Below are 15021 nucleotides of genomic sequence, written 5' to 3' on the forward strand. Positions count from 1 at the left end.
TCAGATAAGATATAAATGAAAAAGAAATGAAGGAAACAATAGCAAAGATCAATGAAACTGAAAGCTGGTTCTTTGAGAAGATAAACAAAATTGATAAACCATTAGCCAGACTCATCAGGAAAAAAAGAGAGAAGACGCAAATCAACAGAATTAGAAATGAAAAAGAAGTAACATGAGACTGCAGAAATACAAAAGATCGTGAGAGACTACTACAAGCAACTATATGCCAATAAATTGGATAACCTGGAAGAAATGGATAAATTCTTAGAAAAATACAATCTTCCAAGACTGAACCAGGAAGAAAAAGAAATATAAACAGACCAAAATCAGAAGCACTGAAATTGAGACTGTGATTAAAAATCTCCAACAAACAAAAGTCCAGGGTCAGGTGGCTTTACAGGTGAATTCTATCAAGACATGTAGAGAAGAGCTAACAGCTATCCTTCTCAAACTCTTCCAAAATATAGCAGAAGGAGGAACACTCCCAAACTCATTCTACGAGGCCACCATCACCCTGATACCCAAGCAGACAAAGATGTCACAAAAAAAGAAAATTACAGGCTAATATCACTGATGAATATAGATGCAAAAATCCTCAACAAAATACTAGCTAACAGAATCCAACAGCACATTAAAAAGATCATACACCATGATCAAGTGGGGTTTATCTCTGGAATGCAAGGATTCTTCAATAGACGCAAATCAATCAATGCGATACATCATATTAACAAACTGAAGGATAAAAACCATATGATAATCTCAACACACACAGAAAAAGCTTTTGACAAAATTCAACATCCATTTATGCTAAAAACTCTCCAGAAAATGGGCAGAGAAGGAAATTACCTCAACATAATAAAAGCCATATATGAGAAACCAACAGCCAACATCATTCCAAATGGTGAAAAACTGAAAGCATTCCCTCTAAGAACAGAAACAAGAAAAGGGTGCCCACTTCCACCATTATTATTCAACATAGTTTTGGAAGTTTTAGTCACAGCAATCAGAGAAGAAAATGAAATAAAAGGAATGCAAATTGGAAAAGAAGTAAAATTGTTGCTCTTTGCAGATGACATGATATTATACATAGGAAACCCTAAAGAAGATACCAGAAAACTTCTAGCACTAATCGATGAATTTAGTAAAGTAGCAGGATACAAAATTAATGCACAGAAATCTCTTGCATTCTTATACACCAGCAACGAAAGATCAGAAAAAGAAATTAAGAAAACAATCCCATTTACCATTGCAACAAAAAGAATAAAATACCTAGGAATAAATCTGCCTAAAGAGGGAAAAGACCTATATGCCGAAAATTGTAAGACACTGATGAAAGAAATCAAAGACGATACAAACAGATGGAGAGACATACCATGTTCCTGGATTGGAAGAATCAACATTGTGCAAATGACTGTACTACCCAAAGCAATTTACAGATTCAATGCAATCCCTATCAAATTACCAATGGCATTTTTCACAGAACTAGAACAAGAAATTTTACAATTTGTATGGAAATGCAGAAGACCCCAAATAGCCAAAGCAATCTTGAGAAGGAAAGACAGAGCTGGTGGAATCAGGCTTCCTGACTTCAAACTATACTACAAGGCTACAGTGATCAAGACAATATGGTACTGGCACAAAAAAAGAAATACAGATCAATGGAACACAATAGAGAACCCAGAGATAAATCCACACACATATGGGCACCTTATCTTTGACAAAGAAGGCAAGAATATACAATGGAAAAAAGACAGCCTCTTCAATAAGTGGTGCTGGGAAAATTGGACAGCTACATTTAAAAGAATGAAATTAGAACACTTCCTAATACCATACACAAAAATAAACTCAAAATGGATTAAAGACCTCAATGTAAGGCCAGACACTATAAAACCCTTAGAGGAAAACATAGGCAGAACATTCTATGACATAAATCAAAGCAAGGTCCTTTTTGACCCACCTCCTAGAATCATGGAAATAAAATTAAGAATAAACAAATGGGACCTCATGAAACTTAAAAGCTTTTGCACAGCGAAAGAAACCATAAACAAGACAAGAAGACAACCCTCAGAATGGAGAAAATATTTGCCAACGAAGCAATTGACAGAGGATTAATCGCCAAAACATACAAGCAGCTCATGCAGCTCAATATCAAAAAAGCAAATAACCCAATCCACAAATGCGCGGAAGACCTAAATAGACAGTTCTCCAAAGAAGACATGCCGATGGCCAACAAACACGTGAAAAGATGCTCAGCATCACTCATCATTAGAGAAATGAAAGTCAAAGCCACAATGAGGTATCACCTCACACCAGTCAGAATGGCCATCATAAAAAAATCTAGAAAAAATAAATGTTGGAGAGGGTGTGGAGAAAAGGGAACCCTCCTGCACTGTCGGTGGGAATGTAAATTGGTACAGCCACTACGGAAAACAGTATGGAGGTTCCTTAAAAAACTAAAAGTAGAACTACCATATGACCCAGCAATCCCACTACTGAGCATATACCCAGAGAACACCATAATCCAAAAAGAAACATGTACCACAATGTTCACTGCAGCATTATTTACAATAGCCAGGACGTGGAAGCAACCTAAATGTTCATCAACAGATGAATGGCTAAACAAGATGTGGCACATATATACAATGGAATATTATTCAGCCATAAAAAGAAATGAAATTGAGTTATTTGTGGTGAAGTGGATGGATCTAGAGTCTGTCATGCAGAGTGAAGTAAGCCAGAAAGAAAAACAAATACCATATGCTAACACATATATATGGAGTCTAAAAAAATGGTACTGATGAACCCAGTGACAGGGCAAGAATAAAGATGCAGATGCAGAGAACGGACTTGAGGACATGGGGTGGGGAGTGAAGGGGAAGCTGGGATGAAGTGAGAGAGTATCAGTGACATGTATATACTACCAAATGTAAAACATATAGCTTGTGGGAAGCTGCTGCATAAAACAGGGAGATCAACTGGATGATGGGTGATGACTTGGAGGGGTGGGATCGGGGCGTGGGATAGGGAGGGTGGGAGGGAGTTGCGGGAGGGAGGGGTATAGGGATATATGTATAAATACATCTGATTCACTGTGTTGTACAGCAAAAAACTGGCACAACAGTGTAAAGCAATTATATTCCAATAAAGAGCTTAAAAAATTAAATATTTAAGCAATACTCCCACTCCTTAGTATTTACCCAAAAGAACTGAAAACTTATGTCCTTAAAAATCCTGTATGCAGATATTTATAACACCTTTACTCAAACAGCCCAAAACTGGAAACCACCCAAATAACCATCAATTAGTGAATGAGTAAACAATTTGTGGTACTCCACATAATGGATTACTCATCAATAAAAAAGGAATAAACTAATGACACAAGCAATAACAAAGATGAATCTCAAACATATTCTGCCACATAAAAAGAGATAAAGGTGTATACTGATTACAAGTGATTTCATTTATGTCACATTCCATTATACTGCACTCTTGAAAAGGCAGAACTGTAGGACCAAAAACAGATCAATGGTTACCAAGGGCAAGAATTGCGGGAAATGGATTGGTTGCAAAAGGAGAATAAGGAAACTTTTTTGAGATGATGAAAATGTTTTATATCTTAGTTGTGGTGGTAGTTACATAACTTCAGATATTGGCCAAAACTCTTTAGACTCTACATTTAAAAAGGTGATTTTTCTTTTACATAACTTATACCTCAAGTAAAAAATAGAGGAATGCATTTTCACAAAAAGCACATATGGTGAAAAGTAAATCTCCTTCCCATCTAACTACACAAACTCATTTAGACTTTCCAAAAATAACCATTTCCACCAACTAGTTATATGTCTTTCCAGAGAGATTATGTATATCAGCAGATAATCCTGTATACATTTATGCCACTTACCACTTTGTTTTTTACCCAAGGACAAACATCCACTGGATCTTGATTTTTTTTCTTTAATAAAATCATTTAGATATTGTCCCATGTGAACACATATACCTCTGCCTTATTCGTGCTACATAATGTAAATGTGCCATTACACTACTGATGAACATTTAGATAGCTCAAAATACTTTATTACAAGCAACAATGCAAGGACAAACTGTTTGGATATTCCTTCATTAGCACCTGTAGCAGATACCAAGAATTATAATTCTTGCATTATAAGATACTATATTTTTTAATAGATACTGATGAAATGTCCTCCTTAAAAAAAAAATGTACTTATTTATAATCATGCCAGTGGCACTTGAAAGTACTTGTTTACATATATCCTAACTAATAAAAGGTTTTCTCAGCCTTTGATTTCACCACTCTGATAGATGAAAATAGTATCTCATAGTTTTAGCTTGTATTCTGCACAAGTTACTTGGTTTAATTCTTGCAATATTTTGATGTAAACAAGGTTAGTACTATCAACAGTTCACAAATGTCTTGAACAGGACATGAATATTCACACAAAGTGGCATAAATAAGGAATATTCACTTCAGTTCAAGTAAGGTTGTGACCACCAAATGAAATTGCACCAAACTTATACCGCTTTTAATTTCCCACGGTTTTAGTATTGCAGAATTAAGGATGAGGGATTTCTAAACTCATGTTACGGGGGAAAAAAAAAACCAAACTTAGATCAGTTCTACCACAGTAGCCTTGAGTGATCCATGGCTACTTATATTTAAATTAAAGCTAATCGAAAGTAAATAAAATTTAAAATTCAGTTCTTCAGTTGCATTAATCATATTTCAGACACTCACTAGGCACATGTGGCTAGTGGCTACCATACGGGACAACGCAGATATTCAGAATTCCCTCCTTCCCAGAATATAGCAGTTATAATTTCAACCTTAATAAACTCACAACCCTCTTCCCCTTGAAGTGGAAGTTTTAGTTATCTTATCTTTATATATAATAGTAATATATGCAGTCTTCAAATGGGAGTAGCTTATAGGATACCAACTAAGAAGTCTGAATAAAAATAGAAACCATGTGTTAGAAAGCACTGGAAAGCTGCTGAGAAAAATTGGTTTCCAGATTCCAGAGGTGGAAGAAACTTGGAAAGGTAAACTGGCAACTACAGTCAATTTTTGACTGTATTAATATCCAATTCTGAAACATGAGGTGTTGTGTAATTCTGTCTGCCTAGTGGAGGAAAGATGCACACCTTCTGGAAGAAGATTGACTTCACCTGAAACTGCATTTTTTTCTTATGTAACACCTAAGCCTAAGCAAAACTTATTAGGTACAGGAAAGACAGAACTAAGTGAACACCAAAAGAAGAGAAAAGAGGGCAATTACATATAGATATAATAAAAATATACCCACAATTTGGAAAACTACCCACCTTATTTTATGAAGCCAGCATTAAATTGATATCATAAGTCTGATAAAAATTTTTGAGAAGGAATAATTGCAGACTAGTCTCTTGTGAGTATAAATACAAATGTTCTCAATAAATGTAGCAAACCAAATTCAGCTTTTTATATATGAGAGAGACAGACACACAGACATAGACAGAGAGAGAACAAAATATATGCCATATAAACAAACGCAGAGAATGCATGTGATCGAATTGTACACACATTTATGAAAAAAATTATAGATTGTGAACATCAGGGGACAGGGGAAAATGGGGAGTTTCTAATCAATAGGTATAAAGTGGTTGCCAGGGGTTTGGGGAAGACAAGGATGAATAGAACACAGAGGATTGTTAGAGCAGTGAAACCACTCTATACGATACTGCAATGGTGGATACATGTCATTATACACTTGCCCAAACTCACAGAATGTACAACATCAAAGGCGAACCCTAATGTAAATGACCAGCTTTGGATGCTAATGATGTGTCAGTATAGGCTCATCAATTTCAAAAAAATGTACCACTCTGATAGAGGATATTGATAACGGGTGAGGCTATGCATGTGTGGAGGCAGGGAGTATATTGGAAATCTCTGTAAGTTCAGCTTAATATGGCTGTGAACCTAAAACTGCTCTTAAAAATAAAGTTTATCCCAAAAAATTATACAAAAATAAGATTAGGAAGTATTTCCTTAGTCTGCTTTTTTAAAATATTACAAAAATATACATAAAATATCATTCTCAATGATGAGATATTTAACCCTCACTTCTTCCTGGATATCATAAATGAAACAACGGCCACTATCGCCACTTCTGTTCAACACTACCCTGGAAATCCTGCCAGTGTGATAATGCAATAAAGAAAATTAAAGTCATGAGAATTGGAAGAAAAAGAATAAAACAAATATTAAACCAGATGGTAGAACTGTGGATAGAGAAATTACAAAGAAGCCATAAACAAGCTATCAGCAATGATAAATGAATTTGGAAAGGTTGCTAGATATAAAGCCATCAAAATAATAAAATCAATTATATTTCCATATACCAAAAAAGTGGAAAAGGCATTTTCAAAATTATACAATGTATAACACATCAAAAATATTATTTATCTGAGAAAAACATAACAGATATGCAAGCCACTGTACTGAAAACAAAACAGTATTGAAAAAATTAAAGCTCAAACTATATCTGTAAACTGAAAGATTCAACATGTCAAGTAAAATAGATAGCTAGTGGGAAACTGCTGCATAGCACAGGGAGATCAGCTCAGTGCTTTGTGATGACCTAGAGGGGTGGGATAGGGAGGGTAGGAGGGAGGCTCAAGAGGGAGGGGATATGGGGATATATATGTATACATATAGCTGATTCACTTTGTTGTACAGCAGAAACTAACACAACTCTGTAAAGCAATTATACTCAAATAAAGATGTTAAAAAAAAAAAGATTCAACATGTCAAGATGTCAATTCTTTCCAAACTGATTTAGTATCATCCTGATAAAAATCATAGCTGAGTGTTTTGGGTAATTGACAAACAGATACTAAAATTTATCTGGAAATGTAAACAGCTAAGAGTAGGCGAAAAGATATTAAAGAAGCAGAACAAATTTGAGATACTTAGCCAGATATCAAGGTCTGTCATAAAGACTTACAGCTACAAATTGGAAACCACACAAAACCCATCAAGCTGCCACATGCACGATTTTTACAATTCACTCATCCTGAGGATTGAAACCATACTGTGAATACGGGAACTTCAAGAGCACTGAGGTCACTGTACGAGAAAAAAATCTTACCTTGGGGATGTGGTAGTTTCTGAATTTAATGTCACGGGTCACCGCGTGGGGCAGGTTGGCAGGGACCAGATCAATGTATCTCTGGATCTCATGGACCACAGCATCCATGTAGGGCATGCGGCTCCTGTCCTGCATGCAGGGGCTCCGGTGTCTGCCAATCACACGGTCAATCTCTTCCTGGATTTTAGCTGATAAGACACAAGTAAGACAGATGGAAAAAAGAGAAAACTACATACCACATTTGCATACCAATTCAAAGGGTTACATAAAGCTCTATGAAGGTGTTCCAGCATCATTATAAACATCAACTATATGCCCAGAAGTACATCTAGACATAGGGAGTCAGTTGCCATAATATAGATATGAATGACCTTCATACAAACTAGGCTTTGAGATTAATCTGTGGACACCTGTATATTAGCATAAAGGATCATTAATACAAGTAGAAATGATGAATTGCTTCAAATATAAATAGTACATTATTAATTGAAGAAACTACTGTCCTTGCAGAAGGAAAAACAGGAATCAAGTATTAATTTCATATCAAAATAATATATGATGTTTTAAAAATCAAATTCTCTAACTGATGTATAATATATGTATGTATGGTTTGTGTGACTGTATATGTGCATGTGTGTATTTATTTGCAACTTGAAATGCTATCTTCTTTAATCCTCATACTTCCCAAAGGTGGCCACTTTGAAACAGTCTAGCAGTTTCTTCTGAAATTTAAATTTCATATATTTAAATAATTACTATTTCTATTTCTTGATTTATCCATTTTTAGACAATGTATAATGACTTTCTGGTAAGTGAGATGAGGGCTTACATCTCAACCACCACCCCATACAAAATACATACCCATAATCAGATGCACACGTGTGCGCATGCACGCGCACGCACACACACACAAAACTTTCCCTCACTCAATTTTCCCCAATATATTTATATCACAATTTTTTATTATATCACTATTCATTGTTTTATCTCATTAGGACTATGTCAATACTGTACAGGTAAGACAACTATGGTTATGTTGAATCTTTTATACATTCTTGGTCTTTGAACACATATTTCAATTCCTAATTTTTAGAATTACTGCAAATGCTCAGGCAGACATTTCAAATTCTTAGTAATTAATTTTCTAATTCCTGAAAAGCCTCAATTTATCATTTCTCTTCCGCTCTTGGTGTCTCCTCTCACATCTGCTCTATCTACCTAGTCCATTTTGAAACAGATGTTTTCTAAACCTTGTGCCCAGCACCCTCTCTGAAACCTCCATTCTCCTACATGCGATCCCCTGACTCTTCAGGAATAATTCTCATTTGTATTTAATTTACCATCATTTCAAAAGGGTTTGACCCAGAAAAAATAATTAGCTTAAAGATATTTTTAAAAAATTTTTAAAGTGTTGTTCATAAAAATTAAAGCTACTGACGTGAAAAGAAATTCCTATGGCAAACACCATTTTTCTGGACTCAGACTTCTGGAATAATAAAATTCCTTTTGAAGTTTGACATGAGTACAAAAAAAGAAAATTACTGGCCAATATTCCTAATGAACATAGATGCAAAAATTCTCAACAAAATACTAGCAAACTGAATTCAAGAGCACATTAAAAGGATCAGACACCATGATTAAGCCAGATTAATCCTTGAGATATACGGGTGGTTCAAAATATGCAAAACAATAAGTAAGATACACCACATTAACAGAATAAAGGATAAAAAAAAATCATACTATCATTTCAACAGATGCAGAAAAACCATTGGACAAAATTTAACATCCTCTCATGATAAACACTCCCAACAAATTACGTATAGAAGGAATGTATCTCAACAAAATAAAGGCCATATATGACAAGCCCAGGGCTAACATAGTCATCGGTGAGGGGAATGACACCAGCATCACAGCTGTGTGAGACATTCCCTTTGTACTCACCTTCAATCTACAACCAGTAAAACATCCATAACTCAACAAAGGTAACACACCAGGATGCCAGAGAATTCCGCACATCTATACATTTAAAGGTGGGTGGATTGGAACATACAGAAGAGGCAGAACTGAGGGAACAGATGAGGTAATGCCTGAGATCTGGGCACCCAGCCACGATATCTAAGCCCACAGCCCCAGAGAATCCAGTAGTAGCAGGGGAGGCAGTGCACACAATTCTGAGCTCCCATCACAACGGCACCCACAGCCACAGGGAACTGAGCAGCAGTGGCAGCAGGACCTGTGACCCTGTCCCTTCAGCTGTGGAGGCACCTGCAACTCTGGACCCCCACCCCCCACTGCAGCACCACCCATGAACCAAAAAACTCCTAAGGCAGTAGAGGTCCCACAGCTCCAACTACCCTCCAACTCCCACCCTCCCCCACCAGCAGCGGAGCCCACAGCCCAGACGACCCTGGGCAAGGTGCCTGCCATCCTGGTGGCCCAGGTGGCAATGCCAGCAATAGCAGTGACACCAGCATCAGCAAGGCACCAGTGACAGTGAGGCACAAGTAGTAACAATGAGGGCACCAAGCAACATCTCTGTCAGAGGCGGTGCTGTGAAAAGCGCCAATTCTCAAATATAGCCAGAGGTAGCTAAAGTAAGAGAAACCAAAAAATTTGCACTATGGTGTTATCCACTGAAAACAAACCCAAAAAAGGCCTCTAATTACAAACTTGCTGAGTTGTTAGAAACAAGTTTAAAAAAAAAAAACTTTAAAGAAGAAAGGTGTTTGCTACTTCAAATGCACCAACAGTAGAACAACTCTTCAAGAGACATGGTAACATGGCATAAAAATCTCCAGAAGCCAAACTTAAAGCCACAGAATATTGAGATCTAACTGATAGACAATTCAAGAGAGCTGTCATGAATAAACTCAAACTCAACAAGATACAACAAAACTCAGACAGGCAGTTCAATGAGCTCAAGAATGAAATTAATGGACAGAAAGAATACCTTATCAAAGAGACTGAAACACTAAAAAAAAATTTGAAGCTGAAGCATGCAATAAATAAGATGAAGAACACGTTATAAAGCACTGGAAATAGGGCAGAGCACATGAAAGAGAAAATTAGGGAGTCCAAAGATAGAAATTTAGAAATGATTCTGGTCGAAGAGGAGAGAAAAGTAAGGTGTTAAAAAAAAATTGAAGAAATTCTAAAAGAACTATTGGAATCCATTAGGAAGGACAATATAAGGATAATGGGTATCCCACAAGGAGAAGAGAGGGAGAAAGGAACAGAGAGTTCATTTAAAGAAATAATAACTGAGAACTTCCTAAACCTGGGAGAGGAACTGGATATACAAGTCCATGAAGCTAAGAAACACCTAATTACCTCAATGCAAGAAGACCTTCTCCAAAACACATACATTAAAACTGCCAAAAGTCAATGAATGTATAGAAATTGGTTATGTTTCTATATACTAACAATGAACTACCTGAGAAAGAAATGATAAAAAATCATCCGCTTTATAATACCATCAAAAAAAACAGAACACTTAGTGATAAATTTAAGCAAAGAGATTAAAGATCTGTACACCAAAAATTATAAAACACTGATTAAAAAGAATTTAAGAGGATACAATTAAATAAAAAGATATCCTGCAGTCATGGATTAGAAGAATGAATATTGTCTAAATGTCTACACTGTCTAAAGTGATCTACTGATTCAATGTAATCCTTATCAAAATTCTGATGACATTTTCACAGAAATAGAAAAAGAAATCTTAAAATTCATATGGAATCACAAAAAACCTTGACTAGACCAAGCAATCTTGAGAAAGAAAAATAAAGCTGGAGGCACCATACTTTCTTATTTAAAACTATATTACAAAGATACAGTTTTCAAAACAGTAGAATATTGGCATAAAAACAGACACATAAATCAATGGAACATAATGAAGAGACCAGAAATACAGATGGTCCCCAACTTATGACAGTTCCACTTATGGTTTTTCCACTTTACAATGGTAGGAAAGCTATATGCATTTAGTAGAAACCGTACTTGGAATTTTGAATTTTGATCTTTTCTTAGGCTAGCAATACACAATATGATATGCTCTCATAATGCTGGATTAGTCAGCCATGCAATCATGAGGGTAGACAACCAATACATTTACAACCACATTCTGCACCCATACAACCATTCTGTTTTTCACTTTCAGTACAGTATTCAATAAATTACATGAAATAGTCAATGTTTATAATAAAATTAACTTTGTGTTTGGTGATTTTGCACAACTGTAGACTAATGTATGTGTTCTGAGCATGTTTAAGGTAGGCTAAACTAAACTATGACACTTAGTAGGTTAGATGTATTAAGCACATTTTCGATTTACAATATTTTCAGCTTAAAATGGATTCACTGGGGTGTAATCCCATTGTAAGTTGAGAAAGATCTGTAAATCCATGTATCTAAAGTCAACTCTCTTTGACAAGGGCACCAAGAATACATAGTGGGAAAATGATAGTCTCTTCAATAAATGGTGCAAGGAAAACTGGATATTCACATACAAAAGACTATAATTTGACCCTTATACCTTTCATAAAAATTAATTCAAAATGGATTAAAGACTTAAATGGAAGACCTCAAATCATAAAACTCCTAGTAAAAAACACAGGGGAAAAGTTCCTTGACATGGTCTTGGTAATAATTTTTGATGTGACATCAAAAAACACAGGCAACAAAAGCAAAAATAAGTAAGACTACATCAATAGAAAAAGCTTCTACACAGCAAAAGAAACAATCAACAAAATGAAAAGGCAACCTACAGAATGGGAGAAAATATCTGTGGACCATATATCTGATAAGGTGTTAATATCCAAATTACATAAGGAACTCAAACAACTCAATAGCAAATAATAGTAATAACCCAATTAAAATGGGCAAAAGACCTGATATACCCATTTTTCCAAAGAAGACATACAAATGGCCAACAGGTATAAGAAAAGGTACTCAACATCAGGAAAACAGATATCACAACTCCTTTTTAGTATGGCTGTTACAAAAAAGACAAGAGATAACAAGTATTAGTGAGAATGTGGAAAAAAGGAAACCCTTATACATGCTGATGGGAATGTAAATTGGCAGAGCCATCATGGAAAACAGTAGAAAGGTTCCTCAAAAAATCAAAAATAGAACTATCATATGATCCAGCAATTTCCCTTCTGGGTACATATCCAAAGGAAATGAAGTCAGTATCTCAAAGAGATATCTGCATTCCCACGTTCACTGCAACATTATTCACAACAGCCAAGATATGGAAACAACCGAAGTGTCTATTGATGGATAAATAAAGAAAAGATGACGTATACAATAAGAATATTACTCACCCAATAAAGAGGAAAATCCTGCCATTTGCAAAACATGAGTGAACCTGGAGGATATTATGCTAAGCAAAGTAAGCCACACACAAAAAGACAAATACTGTATATGATCTAACTTATATGGGGAATATGAGAAAGTCAAACTCATGAAAACAAAAAGTGGAGGGGTGGTTGTCAGAAGCTGGGGCTAGGGGAAATGGGGAGATGTTAGTCAAAGGGTACAAACTTTCAGTTATAAGATGAACAAGTTCTGGGGATCTAAAGTATAACATGGTGACCAACACAGTATTTTGTAGACTTGAAGTGTGCTAAGAGTAGTTAATTAGCTTGATTGTGGAAATCATTTCACAATTTGTCCATATATGAAATCATCACATTGCACACCTTAAATATATAGTTTGTATTTGTTAATTATATTTCAATAAAAAGGCAAAAAAATAAAGTTGTTTAAAAAGGGAAAAAATTCATTTAGGCACATCTTATGTATAAATAGCATCTACATTTTCCTGATCTGACCTTTTCCCAACTCTGACCTCTTAAAGTACTTCGCGGACTATGTAAATTTTCTCAGGCTTTCTTACCATATTTCTAGAATTTCTGCTATAATTCAATATATATAGTTCCCATCTTCCCTCCCTAGCATTAGAACGCTGCATATTCAGGATAAGGAAAGATTTCTGCAAAAATAAAAAAAACACCTGCCATTCAAAGTGGCCTCTTCTTAAGAAAACTAATATTCAATCGTAGGCTGATTTACACTGGCTGTGCCTGCTGCAAACCCCTTCCCATGAAGTCCAGACACTTATCCAGAATTTTTTTTTAAGAACTTTTATTGAGATACAGTTAACAAACAATAAACAGCATATATTTAAAGTGTACAATTCGGTATCTCAATCTCCCAATTCATTCCCCCCCAACTCTCCCTGCTTTACCCACTTGGTGTCCATGTGTTTGTTCTCTACATCTGTGTCTCTATTTCTGACTTGCATTTTCTCTTTCATAGTTGTTAGCATTTGCCTTATGTATTGAGGTGCTCCTATATTGGGTGCATATATATTTATAATTGTTATCTCCTCTTCTTGGATGGATCCCTTGATCTTTATGTAATGCCCTTTCTTGTCTCTTGTAACATTTTTTATTTTAAAGTCTATTTTATCAGATATGACTATTGCTACTCCAGCTTTCTTTTGATTTCCATTTGCATGGAATATCTTTTTCCATTCCCTCACTTTCTATCTGTATATGTCCCTAGGTCTGAAGTGGGTCTCTTGTAGACAACATACATATGGGTCTTGTTTTTGTATCCATTCAGCCAGCCTGTGTCTTTTGGTTGGTGCATGTAGTCCATTTACATTCAAGGTAGTTATTGATATGTATGTTCCTATTACCATTTTCTTAATTGTTTTGTTTTTATTTTTGTAGGTCGTTTTCTTCTGTTTCCTGCTTAGAGAAGTTCCTTTAGCATTTGTTGTAGGGCTGGTTTGGTGGTGCTGAATTCTCTTAGCTGTTGCTTATCTGTAAAGCTTTTGATTTCTCTGTCAAATCTGAGTAGAGTATTCTTGGTTGTAGGTTATTCCCTGTCATCACTTGAAATATATCGTGCCACTCCCCTCTGGCTTGCAGAGTTTCTGCTGAGAAATCAACTGTTAACCTGATGGGAGTTCCCTTGTATGTTGTCATTTTTCCCTTGTTGCTTTCAATAACTTTTCTCTGTCTTTAATTTTTGTCAATTTGACTAATATATGTCTTGGCATGTTTCTCCGTGGGTTTATCCTGCCTGGGACTCTCTGCACTTCCTGAACTTGGGTAGCTATTTCCTTTCCCATGTTAGGGGAGTTTTCAACTAGAATCTCTTCCAGTATTTTCTCAGATCCTTTCTCTCTCTCTCCTCCTTCTGGGACCCCTATAATGTGAATGTTGGCATGTTTAACATTGTCCCAGAGGTCTCTTAGGCTGTCTTCAGTTCTTTTCATTCTTTTTTCCTTATTCTTTTCGGCATCAGTGATTTTCACCCTTCTGTCTTCCAGGTCACTTATTTGCCCTTCTGCCTCAGTTAATCTGCTATTGGTTCCTTCTAGTGTATTTTTCATTTCAGTTATTGTGTTGCATATCTCTGTTTGTTTGCTCTTTAATTCTTCTAGGTCTTTGGTAAACTTTTCGATCTTTGCATCCAGTCTTTTTTCAAAGTCCTGGATCATCTTCACCATCATTATTCTGAATTCTTTTTCTGTAAGGGTGCCTATCTCCTCTTCATTTAGTTGTTTTTCTGGGTTTTTACCCTGTTCCTTCATCTGGTATAAAGTCCTCTGCTTTTTCATTTTCTCTGTCTTTCTGTGGCTGTGGTTTTCAGTTCCACAAGATGAAATACTGCTGATACGGCTTGATATTGCTGTCTTCCCTCTTATCCAGAATTTTTTATTGATGAAATCCATAGCTTTATTCCCTTTGCTACTGCTCACACTGTCTTCACTTTTCTCAGTCATCCTCCCCTATTGTACAAATTTGTCTCACTTTCATTCTTTTTTAAAATATTTGGACCCCTTATAGCTGGT

The 15021-nt window shown here is 35.8% G+C and overlaps 1 protein-coding gene across 1 annotated transcript in view; it reads right to left on the minus strand.

Moving 5' to 3' along the window:
* The window catches only part of LOC130853639 (cytochrome P450 2C18-like), a 45228-nt gene that overhangs the window by 11941 nt on the left and 18266 nt on the right, over positions 1-15021 (minus strand). Inside the window, exon 7 of the mRNA XM_057735837.1 lies at positions 7149-7336. Within this exon, the coding sequence (XP_057591820.1) occupies positions 7149-7336 (188 nt within the window). The remainder of the gene's footprint in view (positions 1-7148; positions 7337-15021) is intronic.

Source organism: Hippopotamus amphibius, chromosome 5 (genome assembly GCF_030028045.1).
Source record: "Hippopotamus amphibius kiboko isolate mHipAmp2 chromosome 5, mHipAmp2.hap2, whole genome shotgun sequence".
Lineage (NCBI taxonomy): Eukaryota > Metazoa > Chordata > Mammalia > Artiodactyla > Hippopotamidae > Hippopotamus > Hippopotamus amphibius.